General features: G+C 46.0%; 1 protein-coding gene across 1 annotated transcript in view; it reads left to right on the top strand.

Moving 5' to 3' along the window:
* Positions 1-14080, top strand: part of MYT1 (myelin transcription factor 1) — a 175328-nt gene that overhangs the window by 65438 nt on the left and 95810 nt on the right. Inside the window, exon 2 of the mRNA XM_053391721.1 lies at positions 3058-3158. Coding sequence (XP_053247696.1) covers positions 3058-3158 — 101 coding nt within the window. The remainder of the gene's footprint in view (positions 1-3057; positions 3159-14080) is intronic.

Below are 14080 nucleotides of genomic sequence, written 5' to 3'. Positions count from 1 at the left end.
TTGCACCACTAATGGCTAATCATTAAAACCTATTAATTGAGGTTTAACAGCTGTGTAATAGAGATACACGACGCTCACTCCCTCAGAAAATATGATGTAATATCTGACTGGGATAAAAATGATGCCAAGCGGGGGGTGGGGGGGGGCAGATTCATTGCTGAAAACTAACAGCATAGCTATCCTAATGGGAGACCCATTTCCCTGCTTTTCCCATTTTCTCCGTTCTTTTAAACAATTTGTATTTTAAAATTTGAATATCGCTTCTGAAAAACAATAATAACGGCCCATCACCATCCCAACGGACTTCCAGCCTGCTCCGTGACACAATCTGAAATTTCTCAACCTTACCTTCAAATCTCTCAATGGACCTGCTCCTGCTCACCTTTCCAACCTGTAGCTCAGTCCTGGAGAACACGTTTTGCATGCAAAAAGGTTCCTGGAGGACAAGGAGATCAGCAGTGCTGTGTCGGAACTGGGCCTCCCAATTTCTCACAGGTTTTGTTCCACTACCAAATAAGCCTGCATAGGAAGATCGGAAGCTGCCTGGTTTGGAATCAGACTCATTGGTCTGTCTGAGTCAGTATTGCCCACACTGGCTGGCAGCAGCTCTCCAAGGTTTCAGGCAGGAATCTCTCCCAGCCCTCCCTGAAGATGCCGGGCATTGAATATGGGACCTTCTGCATGCAAAATAGCTGCTCAGCCTCTGAGCTATGGTCCTTCCATTGTCCTTCCATTTTTCAGCCCTGCTCTCACTTCAGTATTTCTTTGGAAATACTGGGTGCAAGGTTTGGTGCTTGCCTTAGCCCTGTAAGCTGGGCAGGGTATGCATGTCTTTCTTTCCAACAAACATTTCCCCAGCACTCTGTAGCTTTTTCCTGGCTGCCTGTGTTTCCTGATCTCCTTCCCATGGGCAGAGTTCACCTCGCAGTGTCTTACCCTGGGCTTGCACTGAAGTGTGGACACCCAGGAAGGCTGCAGAGTGCAGGCCACTGGAAATGAGGTTTCCACCATGAAAGAGAAGGCGCTCACAAGCCACCCTCCACCACCTCAAAGTCAGGCAAGCCCTACACCCCACACCATGAGAATTTCATCAAAATTCCATCTCTCCTTTGTTAATTTTCAGATGAGATTTCTGTTCTCATTAACCAATAGAGAATGAACTAAAATTCTGGATGTCTGCAAAGAGAGAAGAGGAGACTGTTCAGTAAGGTTCAACTGCAGTGCAGAACTCCACTCAAAGGAGTTCAGACTCGCAGAATCAACACACAAGGTTTGCAACATTAGGGGGTGCCTTACACACAGAAGCTTTCTTTCAATGGGCTCAGTTCACACATTCTCCAGGAATTACTGAGTGCACCAAGATGATTGACAAATCTCTGTCCTGGTGAGCAAGCAAGTGATGGCTTCCCTGCAGTTATCCCAGAACTTTTGCATGTCCTCCCCAAGATGTGCTTTCCAGTGGATGTAATTAGCTGCCAGCGAGAGAGAAATCAAGCATGTGTGAATCAAACCATTGTGTGATTGAAATATCAAGTGGTGTGTGTGTGTTTATCAGCCCTGGGCTTTTAGGCAGAAGCCTTGGGACTTTCTGTACTCTGTAAAGGTAAAGGGACCCCTGACCATTAGGTCCAGTCGTGACCAACTCTGGGGTTGTGGCGCTCATCTCGCTTTATTGGCCGAGGGAGCCGGCATACAGCTTCCGGGTCATGTGGCCAGCATGACTAAGCCGCTTCTGGCGAACCAGAGCAGCACACAGAAACGCTGTTTACCTTTCCGCCGGAGCAGTACCTATTTATCTACTTGCACTTTCGAAGTGCTTTCAAACTGCTAGGTTGGCAGGAGCAGGGACCAAGCAATGGGAGCTCACCCCGTCACGGGGATTCAAACCGCCGACCTTCTGATCGGCAAGTCCTAGGCTCTGTGGTTTAACCCACAGCGCCACCCGCGTCCCTTTCTGTACTTTGTAGCCTTGACTTAATAGGGAAACTGAATTTTGCCATTCCGTGTTCTCAAGGTAGCTACATCCTCCCCTGTTGAGAACAGTCCTCTGCCTGGCAGTGAAGGGCAGTTGCCTTCCTTTGCCTGTGACCTCTTTGTCAACGTTTAATATGTCTTGCTATAAATCTGCACATTGGGAGGGCAAATTAATACCTTGAAGGTTGCTGCTGGTGGTTTTTTTTTCTAAGTTGCCACGATCAGGGCAAAGCAAGTTACAGGGATGTCCCTGTGAATCATGCTGCCCCTAAGCCCTCTTCACAGCTTAGGGTCCCTTTTTTATTGTGCATTTGTCATGATCTGTGAAAATGATGGTATCAGGGCTGTTATATGCGATTCCAGACTGCTTGTAGCTGTAAAACCTTCGGGGAAAGACATCTTGCTTCCTTTGCACAGCTCTGGCATCTGCAGGTAGAGCTGGTGTTGTCCCCCACCTGGAATGCTGGAGAGCCACTCCCAGTCACATTAGATCAGGGGTCAGCAACCTAACGCCCATGCGCCACAAGCCGCCCATGGGGGTCGTTTAACTGGCCCACAAGCCACCCCCGAACCGAGCTGCCTGCTCAGCGAGTCCCCACACGCTGCGCTAAACCGGCCCAGCGCGGCGCGAGGACTCAATTCTGCGGTGTCAACAATTGTGTCTGCACATGCACAGACACCGGAGATCATGTCTGTGCGACGCAGATGCCGGAAATCACATCTGCGCAGGCGCAGGCACTGGAAATCGCAGGTGCGCTTGGGCGCGTGCACATTCTGGTCCACAGAGGGATCTCCGCTGGGGTGAACTGGCCCAGGCGAGGTAAACATTGCCGACCTCTGGATTAGATAATACTGAGCTATATGGATCAATTTTCTCACTTGCTATAGTGTCCTATGCTACCCTGGTCCTATGTCCTCATGCTATCCTGTCCCTACCTGCACCCCACCCATGTGAACTCTGATGAACCTCCATTGACTATCCTCCGAACTAAGCCTCCCGGAGAAAGCATCACTAAAGTGGTGCCAGAGGCCTCCCTAAGCTGCCTTCGTTGCTGACGCCGTCTCTTTCTCTTAAATCCTTAGAAAATGAGTTCCGAGGCAAACTGCTGAGTCAAAGGTGGACCCGTGGAGAAAAGATCAGCAGTTGCGAGACAGCCAAAGGCCTCCACAGCAGGCACATCAAGGTGAGGTCCTCCTTAGAGCGAAGCATCAGTAAACTCACAAAGCTAAGATACTAACACCCTGGTCTTGCTGTGCATTAATTACCAGGAGCACCAGCAGACAATGGGGGCAGGGTTTTCCCCAGAAATAAGACATTCATTGAAGCGTTTGCTTGTTGAATTTGTATCCCATTCTTCCACCAAATGGTGCTCAAAGAAGTGAAATATGATTTTTAAAAATACAATAAAATGCAATGATGCAGGAATAAGATGGGTCGGCCAGTGACTATGAAACAGGATAGGGGGAGCTTCGAGGTTCCAGAGACATCTCGCTGGTTGTTTTCAAAATACGATGCTGGACTAGGAGGACTTGGTCTGATTCTACAGGCAATTGGTAATGCTCACACACAATAAACACTGCATTGTCACTCTTTCTTGAACTTTTCAACAGTCCAGAGAGGAAGTTGCAATCCCCAATGCATTGACCTGGGACCAAGTCCCACCACAGCTGTCAAAGTTTCCCTTTTTTTAAGGGAAATTCCCTTATTCCGAATAGGATTCCTTGCAAGAAAAGGGAAAAGTTGACATCTATGAGTCCCACTGAACTCCAAAGGGCTGCTCTCTGAATTACTGTGTGCATTATTGCACTGTCAATAAGGCTCCTCCTCAACCCAGACTAAACTTGCCTCACTTTGATACTGGTGTCCATTCTTCCTCTGCTTACCTGCCCCATGAACTGAATAGCCCTTACCAGGGTTTTTTTTGGGGGGGGGGTTGCATGAATTCACACACTTAAATATATATATATATTGATTTAAAGGAAAGCGGTACAATGAAAAGATTGCACAACTACAACTGTTATTTAGTTTTGATTCTCAAAGGAGAAATAAAATTAAAGGACCCTGTATCTCCCCCCCCAACCCCCCCGGGGAACAAAAAGCAGAGGGATCAATATTTTTAGCAGGAAGAACAGGTTCAGTAGCACCTCCCCTTTTACCATTCCTCCACTCCCAGTTGCAGCCTCTGAGGGCTCACCTACACTTATGATTGTGCTATGCCTAGAAGCCACAGGTCCAAGCAGTCTTCCACTTGACCCATACTTTCTGGGCATGGGTCCAAGTGGTTTCCCCCTTGCCCCACTTCTTTCCCAGGGAAAACCCACTCTTTAGCAACAGATCAGAACAAGTGGCAATTCAGGGAAACTCCAAATTGCCTGCTTGCTCTGAATGAGCAGTAGAGACTGCTAAAAAGGGAAAAGCAGCAGGGGAAGAGGAATGGTGGATAATCCTTAAGGCTGGTTATTGAGATTGAGAGAGAGAGAGGAGACTGAGGTTGCTTCCAGGCAACCTATTTATTTCACATTGGTCCTGATTTGCTTGCACAAAGTTTGCCTGGAAGGTAATATGATGCCCATTCTATATTGAGCATCCATTCCGATTGGTTTGCTGGAAGGTTATACAATATTGCATCTAGCAATTGTGATCCCACAGTTTCTAGTGCATTTCCCTGTCACTTTCCTTCCTGCAAACAGTCAGGGGGCTTTTCTTTTCTTTTTGGAATCGGGTCTGCCGTGCAAGGATCTCGAATCTGCATTAATTGTGCAGCCTAAATTTGCTGATATGCAGTTGAATCCCACCAGCAAAAGAAAGTAAGTGGTCTGACTCTGGCTCTCCCCACCACCGCGTTTCATCTAGCTTGGCCCTAGCATTGCTTGAGGCCCTGCAGTTATGCTTGGCTCGGGAGACTTTGCAAACTCCCTAAGGCCATAACCAAAGGTAATTTGCTTCCAAAATAGGTTTATTCACCAGTAAAAAGAGAGATAATAAATATCAGCATGACAGACCCGCGAGCTAAGGAACTAACATAAAAGGTCTAAGATACAGATTTGTCAGAAAGAGACTCCTGACAGGCCAGGTGAAAGGCGAAGTCTTTTGGAAGAGCTAAATGAATTCCTTCATTCATTCATTCCTTCATTCATTAGCAAAGCAACCCTAATTAGAAGTCTCGGTGAAAGGAAAGCAAGTTTTAAAAAGAGAGTGGGTGTTGTTGTGTTAACACAGGAGGGTATTTAAGGAAAGCGACCCAGCTGCAACTTTTTGAAAAGGAGGAAAGGGGAAAGGCGGAACTGTCAAAAGTTCAGGCTAAAGTCTCTTGCCAGAAGATTAGGAGGCTTTTATGGAGGGATACTTCCGGTCTTATCTTGGTCCTCCTGAAACACGGAGCCCTGTGTTCCCCTGGTAACAAGGCATCATCTTGTGGTGGTTAAAACAGGCTCAGTGTAAGACAGCTGAGCCAGCCTGTATCTAAAGACCTGCTGCCAGTTACAGAGGAGAAACCAAACAGGGTGGTTGTTCAGCCTGCCAGAATCCAAACCCTGAAAGGTCTCCTGTTACTTTAAGAGCTGCTGAGGAAGGCCACGCGTGGACAGGTGTGGCTTTTGCTCCTCACAGGGCTGCATTGACAGGGGAAGTTGCACCTGGTGGGGTTTTCCCGCTCTCTTCTGTGCAGCTCTTAAAGGTACAGAGGCTTCTGGGGGCCTAGTTTCCGTAGAGCTCTCATTGGGACATTTAGGTTGGTTTATCAATCTAAATGATGATGATGATGTCTAGTCACCAACAGTGGGCCCAATGGCGAAAAAGGCTATTTCTGCATGTGCTGTAGAGCGAAGTGAGGGGCAGATGGGGCTCGTCAACCTGGGAAGCCAGCCTATCTAGGAGAATAATAATAATAATAATAATAATTATTATTATTATTATTATTATTATTATTTATTATTTATACCCCGCCCATCTGGCTGGGTTTCCCCAGCCACTCTGGGCAGCTTCCAACAGAATGTTAAAATACAATAACCTATTAAACATTAAAAGCTTCCCTAAACAGGGCTGCCTTCAGATGTCTCCTAAAAGTCTGGTAGCTGTTTTTCTCTTTGACGTCTGATGGGAGGGCGTTCCACAGGGCGGGTGCCACTACCGAGAAGGCCCTCTGCCTGGTTCCCCGTAACTTGGCTTCTCACAGTGAGGGAACAGCCAGAAGGCCCTCGGTGCTGGACCTCAGTGTCCGGGCAGAACGATGGGGGTGGAGACGCTCCTTCAGGTATACTGGACCAAAGTAAAACTCTGGTCCTAAACCTCCACTGCCTTATGGGACATCTTTGGGAGAAGAAAAGACCAAGGAGTAAACCTTACACAAATCTGGAGTGTAGTAGCCTTGCAACCTCCTTCTGGCAACTCCAGCAGCCAGGTTGGTACCCAATGTCTTGCTCTGCTTTCCTTTGAATTTTTATTCAGTTTTCTTTTTCATTCATTACATACATCTCAAATCCATAACATTTACTACACATTCCTTCCTCCCTCCCCTCCTAGGCTTCCCCCAATTTCCGCTTCTGGTTTGTTTCTCCTTTCGCCCACCTTGCTACCCCCTAAAAGAAAAAGTACTAATAACATATTTATACAATAGCATCTAACCTAAAAACATAAAGATGAAAATAAGTACACCGTATTATTTCTCTATCTTCTACACATTTTCTAATACTAATGATGTGAATGTTTATTTAAATCCTGCCATCAAGTCTATAGACTTTCTTTGTTTCTGCAAATATAATATAAACGGTTCCCATTCTTTTTCAAAGTCACTGTTGTCTTTTTCTCGTAGTCTCTCTGTCATTTTTGCCAGTTCTGCATAGTTCATCAACTTCTCTTGCCATTGTTCTTTAGTTGGTGTTTCTCCAGTCTTCCAGTTTTGTCCAATCAACATTCTCGCAGCTGTAGTGGCCTACATAAATAATGTCCTCTTTTCTTTTGCTATATCTTGGCCTAAGATACCTAGTAGAAAGGCTTCTGCTTTCCTTTGGACCACATCAGAACGGCAGAGGGGGGGGGCTTGTCATCTGGACAGCCCAGGACCTCCTTGCAAACTGCCCAGGCTTGCACCCCAGGGTGCTGTTAACACGGTGGTTTGGCTTCACTCCAAGAGGCACATACCCTTGCCTCTCGAGACAGACAGATGCCAATTAAAAAAACAAGGCTAGTCCCTGAATCATCCTGCCAAGTGATGAGAGTTTTGCCACACATGTTCCACCTCCACTATTGGAGGTAATATGTCTTTGAATGCAAGTTGCCAGGAATCACAACTGGGGAGAAGGCCGCTGTTGCATTCAGATCCTGTTTGCTGTTTGTGAGCATCTGGTTGTTCACTGTGAGAACAGTATGCCACTGGAGTGATCCAGCAGGGCTTCTCTTATATTCTTTTGTGCATAAAACTTCATATTTTGTTGTTGTTTAGTCGTTTAGTCATGTCTGACTCTTCGTGACCCCATGGCCCAGAGCACACCAGGCACTCCTGTCTTCCACTGCCTCCCTCAGTTTGGTCAAACTCATGCTGGTAGCTTCGAGAACACTGTCCCACCATCTCGTCCTCTGTCGTCCCCTTCTCCTTGTGCCCTCCATCTTTCCCAGGACCAGGGTCTTTTCCAGAGAGTCTTCTCTTCTCATGAGATGGCCAAAGTATTGGAGCCTCACTTCAGGATCTGTCCTTCCAGTGAGCACTCAGGGCTGATTTCCTTCAGAATGGATAGGTTTGATCTTCTTGCAGTCCATGGGACTCTCAAGAGTCTCCTTTAGCACCATAATTCAAAAGCATCAATTCTTCGGTGATCAGCCTTCTTTATGGTCCAGCTCTCACTTCCATACATCACTACTGGGAAAACCATAGCTTTCACTATACGGACCTTTGTCGGCAAGGTGATGTCTCTGCTTTTTAAGATGCTGTCTAGGTTTGTCATTGCTTTTCTCCCAGAGATCATTCTATCATTTTTGAGATTGCATCCCAGTACAGCTTTCGCCACTCTTTTGTTTACTATGAGGGCCACTCCATTTCTTTTACGGGATTCTTGCACACAGTAGTAGATATGATGGTCATCCGAACTGAATTCGCCCATTCCTATCCATTTTAGTTCACTGATGCCCAGGATGTCAATATTTATTCTTGCCATCTCATTTTTGACCACATCCAGCTTACCAAGGTTCAAGTTTCTTACATTCCAGGTTCCTATGCAATATTTTTCTTTACATCATTGGACTTTCCTTTCGCTTCCAGGCATATCCGCAACTGAGCGACCTTTCGGCTTTGGCCCAGCCGCTTCATATATTAGTGAAAATAACATGCAGAAATGCATTGCGCTAAGGCGACACGCTCTGCAAAAACGTGTATGCTAGTGAAAGCTGCATGCAAGTTTGTGTCTGTTATGAGAAATTAGCCCTAAGATCTTCATGGATTTTCATTCGGACTTTGGAAAAAAGAGAGATTCACAAACTGATGTGGAAATGTGGAGAAATGAACTTAAGATGGGGAGGGGGAATGAGAAACCAAATCTGACAGTTTAGCCCATCCTTGTCCTCTTCTCATCAAAAGCAGGCTTCTTCATTGCAAACAATTGGAAGCTCTGTGCGCGCCAGAAGACTGCGCATTATTGTGCCTCAGCAGCCTTGCGCTTGAATGCCAGCCCCACAAATTGAGACGATGGAAGCATTATAATGTCAGGCACAACGCCATGTAGCAGGTTTTCCAATCCGCTTCCCTCGCAACGGAGCAAAAGCTCTCCTGGTCGCACGTAGTTAAATGTTTCATTTGCGCCCTTCATTTCTGCAAATGAAAACTGACAACCCGGCTTCGTTAGGCTGTTTATTACACAGCGGTAATTTTTAATTTGGGGCCTTTGGAGGCGAGAACAGCAATCTCTGGTGCGCACACACACAACAAGAAATGTCAAGAGAAATTCTCCAAAGATGTAAAGCTGGGGATGCCATGTTTGTTGCTTAGTCTATGGAACTGTAAGAGATGCAGCCAGGGAGGAGGAAGGGCATAAGTTGAAACAGCAAACTCCTAGTTAATTCAGCTGCGAATGAGACTTGGGATGGGTGGGATGTCAGGAGAACTTAAACAGAGCAGCTGGGAGGGCCCTAAAGGAAAAAAATGGAGGCGGGGGAGAATTTGGAGATGTCTGAGGAATGTGTAGCTTGGAGCTCTGCTACTTGATGTACCAGCTACAGAGCAAAACACAGGCAGTGCTTTTGCAAAGGCATACATTTAAAGCTAGTAGTCTTCCTGCTTCCACTGGTCCCTGTTTTGTTCCCCTGGGCTCTGCACAACCAAGAGGCAGACTTTGGAGCCGGAGTTCTTTCTCCCTCTACAACTTCCATCATCCCTGACCATAGAATCATAGAATCATAGAGTTGGAAGAGACCACAAGGGCCATCGAGTCCAACCCCCTGCCAAGCAGGAACACCATCAGAGCACTCCTGACATATGGTTGTCAAGCCTCTGCTTAAAGACCTCCAAAGAAGGAGACTCCACCACACTCCTTGGCAGCAAATTCCACTGTCGAACAGTTCTTACTGTCAGGAAGTTCTTCCTAATGTTTAGGTGGAATCTTCTTTCTTGTTGGCTAGGCTGACCTGGGATGAGGGAAGTTGAAGTTCAAGAACTTCTTGAAGGCAGCACACTAGCTACCCCCTGAAGTAGGAAATCTTTCCCTACCATTTGGTGGCTGATAGATGATGCTGATGATGATGATGATGATGATAATAATAATAATAATAATAATAATAATAATAATAATAATAATAATATATTTCTACCCCACCCATCTGGCTGGGATTCCCCAGCCACTCTGGGCGGCTTCCAACAAAAGATTAAAAAATACATTAAAACATCAGTCACTAAAAAGTTCCCTAAACATAGGGAATAGAGGCTTCCAAGGTAGTACTTTGGTTGAAGCATGAAGGAAATTTGCTCTCCTGTTATGTAGATAGGATATCCCAATAAATATCACATATGGTGTCCTGTAATATGATGTATGGTTGTTGTTGATTTTTTGGTGGGGTGGGGGGTTATAGAATCAGTGGGGTTGCTTTTCCCCCCTATTTCAATTGCATTTTTATATGCCGTAACATTATTATTATTATTATTATTATTATTATTATTATTATTATTATTATATTCAACAAAGATCTCACGAAATAGAACATTAAAAAAATTAAATGAATGCTTTTTCTGTATAAACTGCTCTCTTTGGTAGTGCATCCACAATCCACGCTGATCACGTTGGCCTGTTATAAACATCAGGAAGGAATTTCTGACAGTAAGAACTTTTTGATAGTGGAACGGACTCCCTCAGGAAGTCGTGTCTCTCCTTCCTTGGAGGTTTTTAAGCAGAGTTTGGATGGCCATCTCTCATGGATGCTTTAGTTGAGATCCCTGCATTTTAGGGGGTTGGACTACATGACCCTCAAGGTCCCTTCTACGATTCTGTGATTCTATGGGCACTTTCCCGTCAACTGTGGGTGCAAACTTAGGGATGGAGGAAAGCAGCCTTATGCCTTACAATGGGTCAATCCATTGGTTCATCTAGCTCAGCCTTATCCACACCAGAAGTGACCAAAGTGGTACCCTTTAGATGTTGTGGATTACAACCCCTGCTGGTTGGGCCAATGGGAGTTAACAAAACATATGGAGGGCACCACGTTGACTTCTTCTTCTTCTTTTTTTACATATACATTTTTATTAGTTTTTTTTAACATATCATTTCCAACAATCATATAACATAACTTCTTATCTTATATAACATTTAGACTTCCGTCTGATGATTTTCTGTTCTTGATCACTTATTCTGCATTTCTTAATTTATTACTCTTAATTATCATTGTGGGTTAAACCACAGAGCCTAGGACTTGCTGATCAGAAGGTCGGCGGTTCGAATCCCCGGAACAGGGTGAGCTCCCGTTGCTCGGTCCCTGCTCCTGCCAACCTAGCAGTTCGGAAGCACGTCAAAGTGCAAGTAGATAAATAGGTACCGCTCTGGCGGGAAGGTAAACGGCGTTTCCGTGCGCTGCTCTGGTTCGCCAGAAGCGGCTTAGTCATTCTGGCCACATGACCCGGAAGCTGTACGCCGGCTCCATCGGCCAATAAAGCGAGATGAGCACCGCAACCCCAGAGACGGTCACGACTGGACCTAATGGTCAGGGGTCCCTTTACCTTTAATAGTTCTCCTCATAGTCTTTCTTGCAATGTTTCAAATAGCCATCCTTACAAAACTTCTTGCAATCCTACTGGCGTAATCTGTTCATTACAATGACTTTTCAAATAGTTCATATATTTATTCCAGTCTTCTAAGAATCTCTGCTCCCTTGTCTGAAACCCCACAGAGCTGCTTCTAGTCAATGTCAACCAGAAGTAGTCAGAGATTCCACGTTGACTACTGACTAGTAGCAGCTCTGTGGGGTTTCAGAGAAGGGGTATTCACGGCCATACATAAAATTGCCAGGGATTGAACTTGAGACATTCTGCATGCAGAGCAGATGTTCTGCTACTGAGCTGTGGCCTGCCTTCTTAGTTGCATGAGTAAAGGTAAAGATAAAGAGACCCCTGACCATTAGGTCCAGTCGTGGCTGACTCGGGGTTGCGGCGCTCATCTCACTTTATTGGCCGAGCAAGCCAGCGTACAGCTTCCAGGTCATGTGGCCAGCATGACTAAGCCGCTTCTGGCAAACCAGAGCAGCACACGGAAATGCCATTTACCTTCCCACCGGAGGGGTACCTATTTACCTACTTGCACTTTGACGTGCTTTCGAACTGCTAGGTTGGCAGGAGCAGGGACCGAGCAACGGGAGCTCACCCCGTTGTGGGGATTCGAACCGCCGACCTTCAGATCGGCAAGTCCTAGGCTCTGTGGTTTAACCCACAGCGCCACCCGCGTCCCACAGTTGCATGAGTACAGCTGCAGTAATTGGTGAGCAAGAAAGACGGGGGGAAATAAGATAAAAATAAGATAAAAGTTCTTCCCTTGCCAAAGATTGGAACTAAGGAGGTTCCTTGAAAAGTTGCGGATGGCTCAGGGGCACACCCTACAAGCGGGGAAGCCATCTCAAATCATTCATGGCAGAAAAGATTTAGCTACCTTCTGCGCCATCACAAAATCGTTGGGAATCTAAATGCAACGCTGCCCCCCTCTACACACAGAGACAAATACTGTCTCTCTTCTTTTCTTTCCGAGGGGCCAAGGGAATAAGTGCTTTCTTAGTGGTTGTTTCCTTTCATCGTTTCTAAATTACGAATGGGGAAAGGTGATGTAGAAAAGCGAAAGAAGAAAGTCACAGCTGTTGTTGTTCATCAAGAGGCATCCATAGTCAGCATGCAGACCCCATTGTGTTTTCTGCAACCTTTTCTGTTTTCAGGATGGTATTCCCCCCCCCTTTTTCGTTTCTTTTCAAACAAAAATGATTTATCTGCATGGAACCCAAATTGCTAAGGCATGCTTGAAAACCAGCAGAACGTTTGCCAATTTCCCTGGGAAAAGTGACAAAATAAAAGTGAGGGGTGGGGGGAGGGGGAGAGAGAGAGAGAAAGCCACGCTGGATTTCATTTCAGCAAAAACACACACAGCCGTCCAGCAATCAAAAATATTAATTCTATTGTGAGGCGTGCATCGGAAGGCATTAACTCTGGCGAACACCAGGAACGGCATATTTGAAAGGCTCGTAAATGTAATGAAGTCCTTTTGACACCTGCTCCTCTCCGCACTTTAAATGTGAGCCATCGGTCCGGAGGGAATCAAGGCTTTAAAAATAGAAATTATAGTAATTGTCTTCTTGGGTTATTGGGAAGGTTGTAATAAACACGAGGCTCATAAGGCGATGGGGCGGCAAGAGCGTGGATGACAGGATGCATAAATTACCCCCTTTTTTTATTTCTTTCCCCTCCCCCCCCTTCCAGTGGCCCCCTCCAGCAAATCACACAGTATAAATCATTGTACGTTAGCGCTACATCACTGCAAGGGGAAATAATATGCATGGAAATTCCATCTGAGATATTCGGTTCACAGACGAGACTTCAGGGCGCTTTTGTCATCCTTCAGCATTTTAAACAAAACAACTGGGAAAAACTCCTGGCGAGGAGCAACCTTCCGTTGCCCAGCTCAGGAGAAGAGCGCAGGGGGAAAAAGGAATTTGCGGGGGGTGAGGAACTCTGGCTGCAGAGCCACACTGCAGACTGGTACCCGTTTAATAACGGTTTAAACATCATGGCTTCGTCAAAAGAAGGCTGGGGTTTGTAGCTTGCTGGGGGCAGGTCTGTTCGCGACCCCCTGGGCCTTCCTGCAGACAGACTTGCAGCGCCCAGGAGTCTCCAAGGAGGGGGAATCAAACCAGTTTTAATTCTGCGCCGTGCAATCCAAAGATGCCCACATTTAAGAATAGCCTCCTTCCACCTCCCTCCTTCATTGAAGAACAACAGATCACAGCACGTGTCTGGCAACTGGCGTGTACTCATGACTCTTTGCCAATGAGAAAGCAGTACGCTTTGTTTGCGTCCGACACTCTGCCAGCGAAGGGACAGAGAAGGGAAACAGCATGTGCTGTTCGATGCAGTTCGTGTTCCAGCTGCTGCCTTCGGCCCTACAAATCCCCCCCCCCACCCTTCTCTCCTCCTCCTTAATTTCATTCCATGGCATCTTCCATCCCCCCCCCCTTTTTGGCTTCTTCCCATCACACTAAGGATATTGCCAGCCTATGATAGCCGGTCAATGCTTTCCATGAAACGTTGAGCCTGGGATGTGTGTGTGTGCTGAAGCCTTTCTTGGCAACATAACCCAATCTATTCTAGGCTTTCATTTCTCCGGGGAATTTCATTTCCTCCTGTGGGAGGGGGCCATAGTTCATAATAATAATAATAATAATAATAATAATAATAATAATAATAATAATAATAATAATTTATTATTTATACCCCGCCCATCTGGCTGAGTTTCCCCAGCCACCCTGGGCAGCTCCCAATCAAGTATTAAAAACAATACAGCATTAAATATTAAAAACTTCCCTGAACAGGGCTGCCTTCAGATGTCTTTTAAAGATTGGATAGCTACTTATTTCCTTCACATCTGAAGGGAGGGCGTT

The sequence above is a fragment of the Podarcis raffonei genome, chromosome 6 (genome assembly GCF_027172205.1).
Source record: "Podarcis raffonei isolate rPodRaf1 chromosome 6, rPodRaf1.pri, whole genome shotgun sequence".
In the NCBI taxonomy this organism is placed as follows: Eukaryota; Metazoa; Chordata; class Lepidosauria; order Squamata; family Lacertidae; genus Podarcis; species Podarcis raffonei.
Note: the sequence above shows the minus strand (reverse complement) of the source record. Positions and strands in the feature narration are given on the sequence as shown.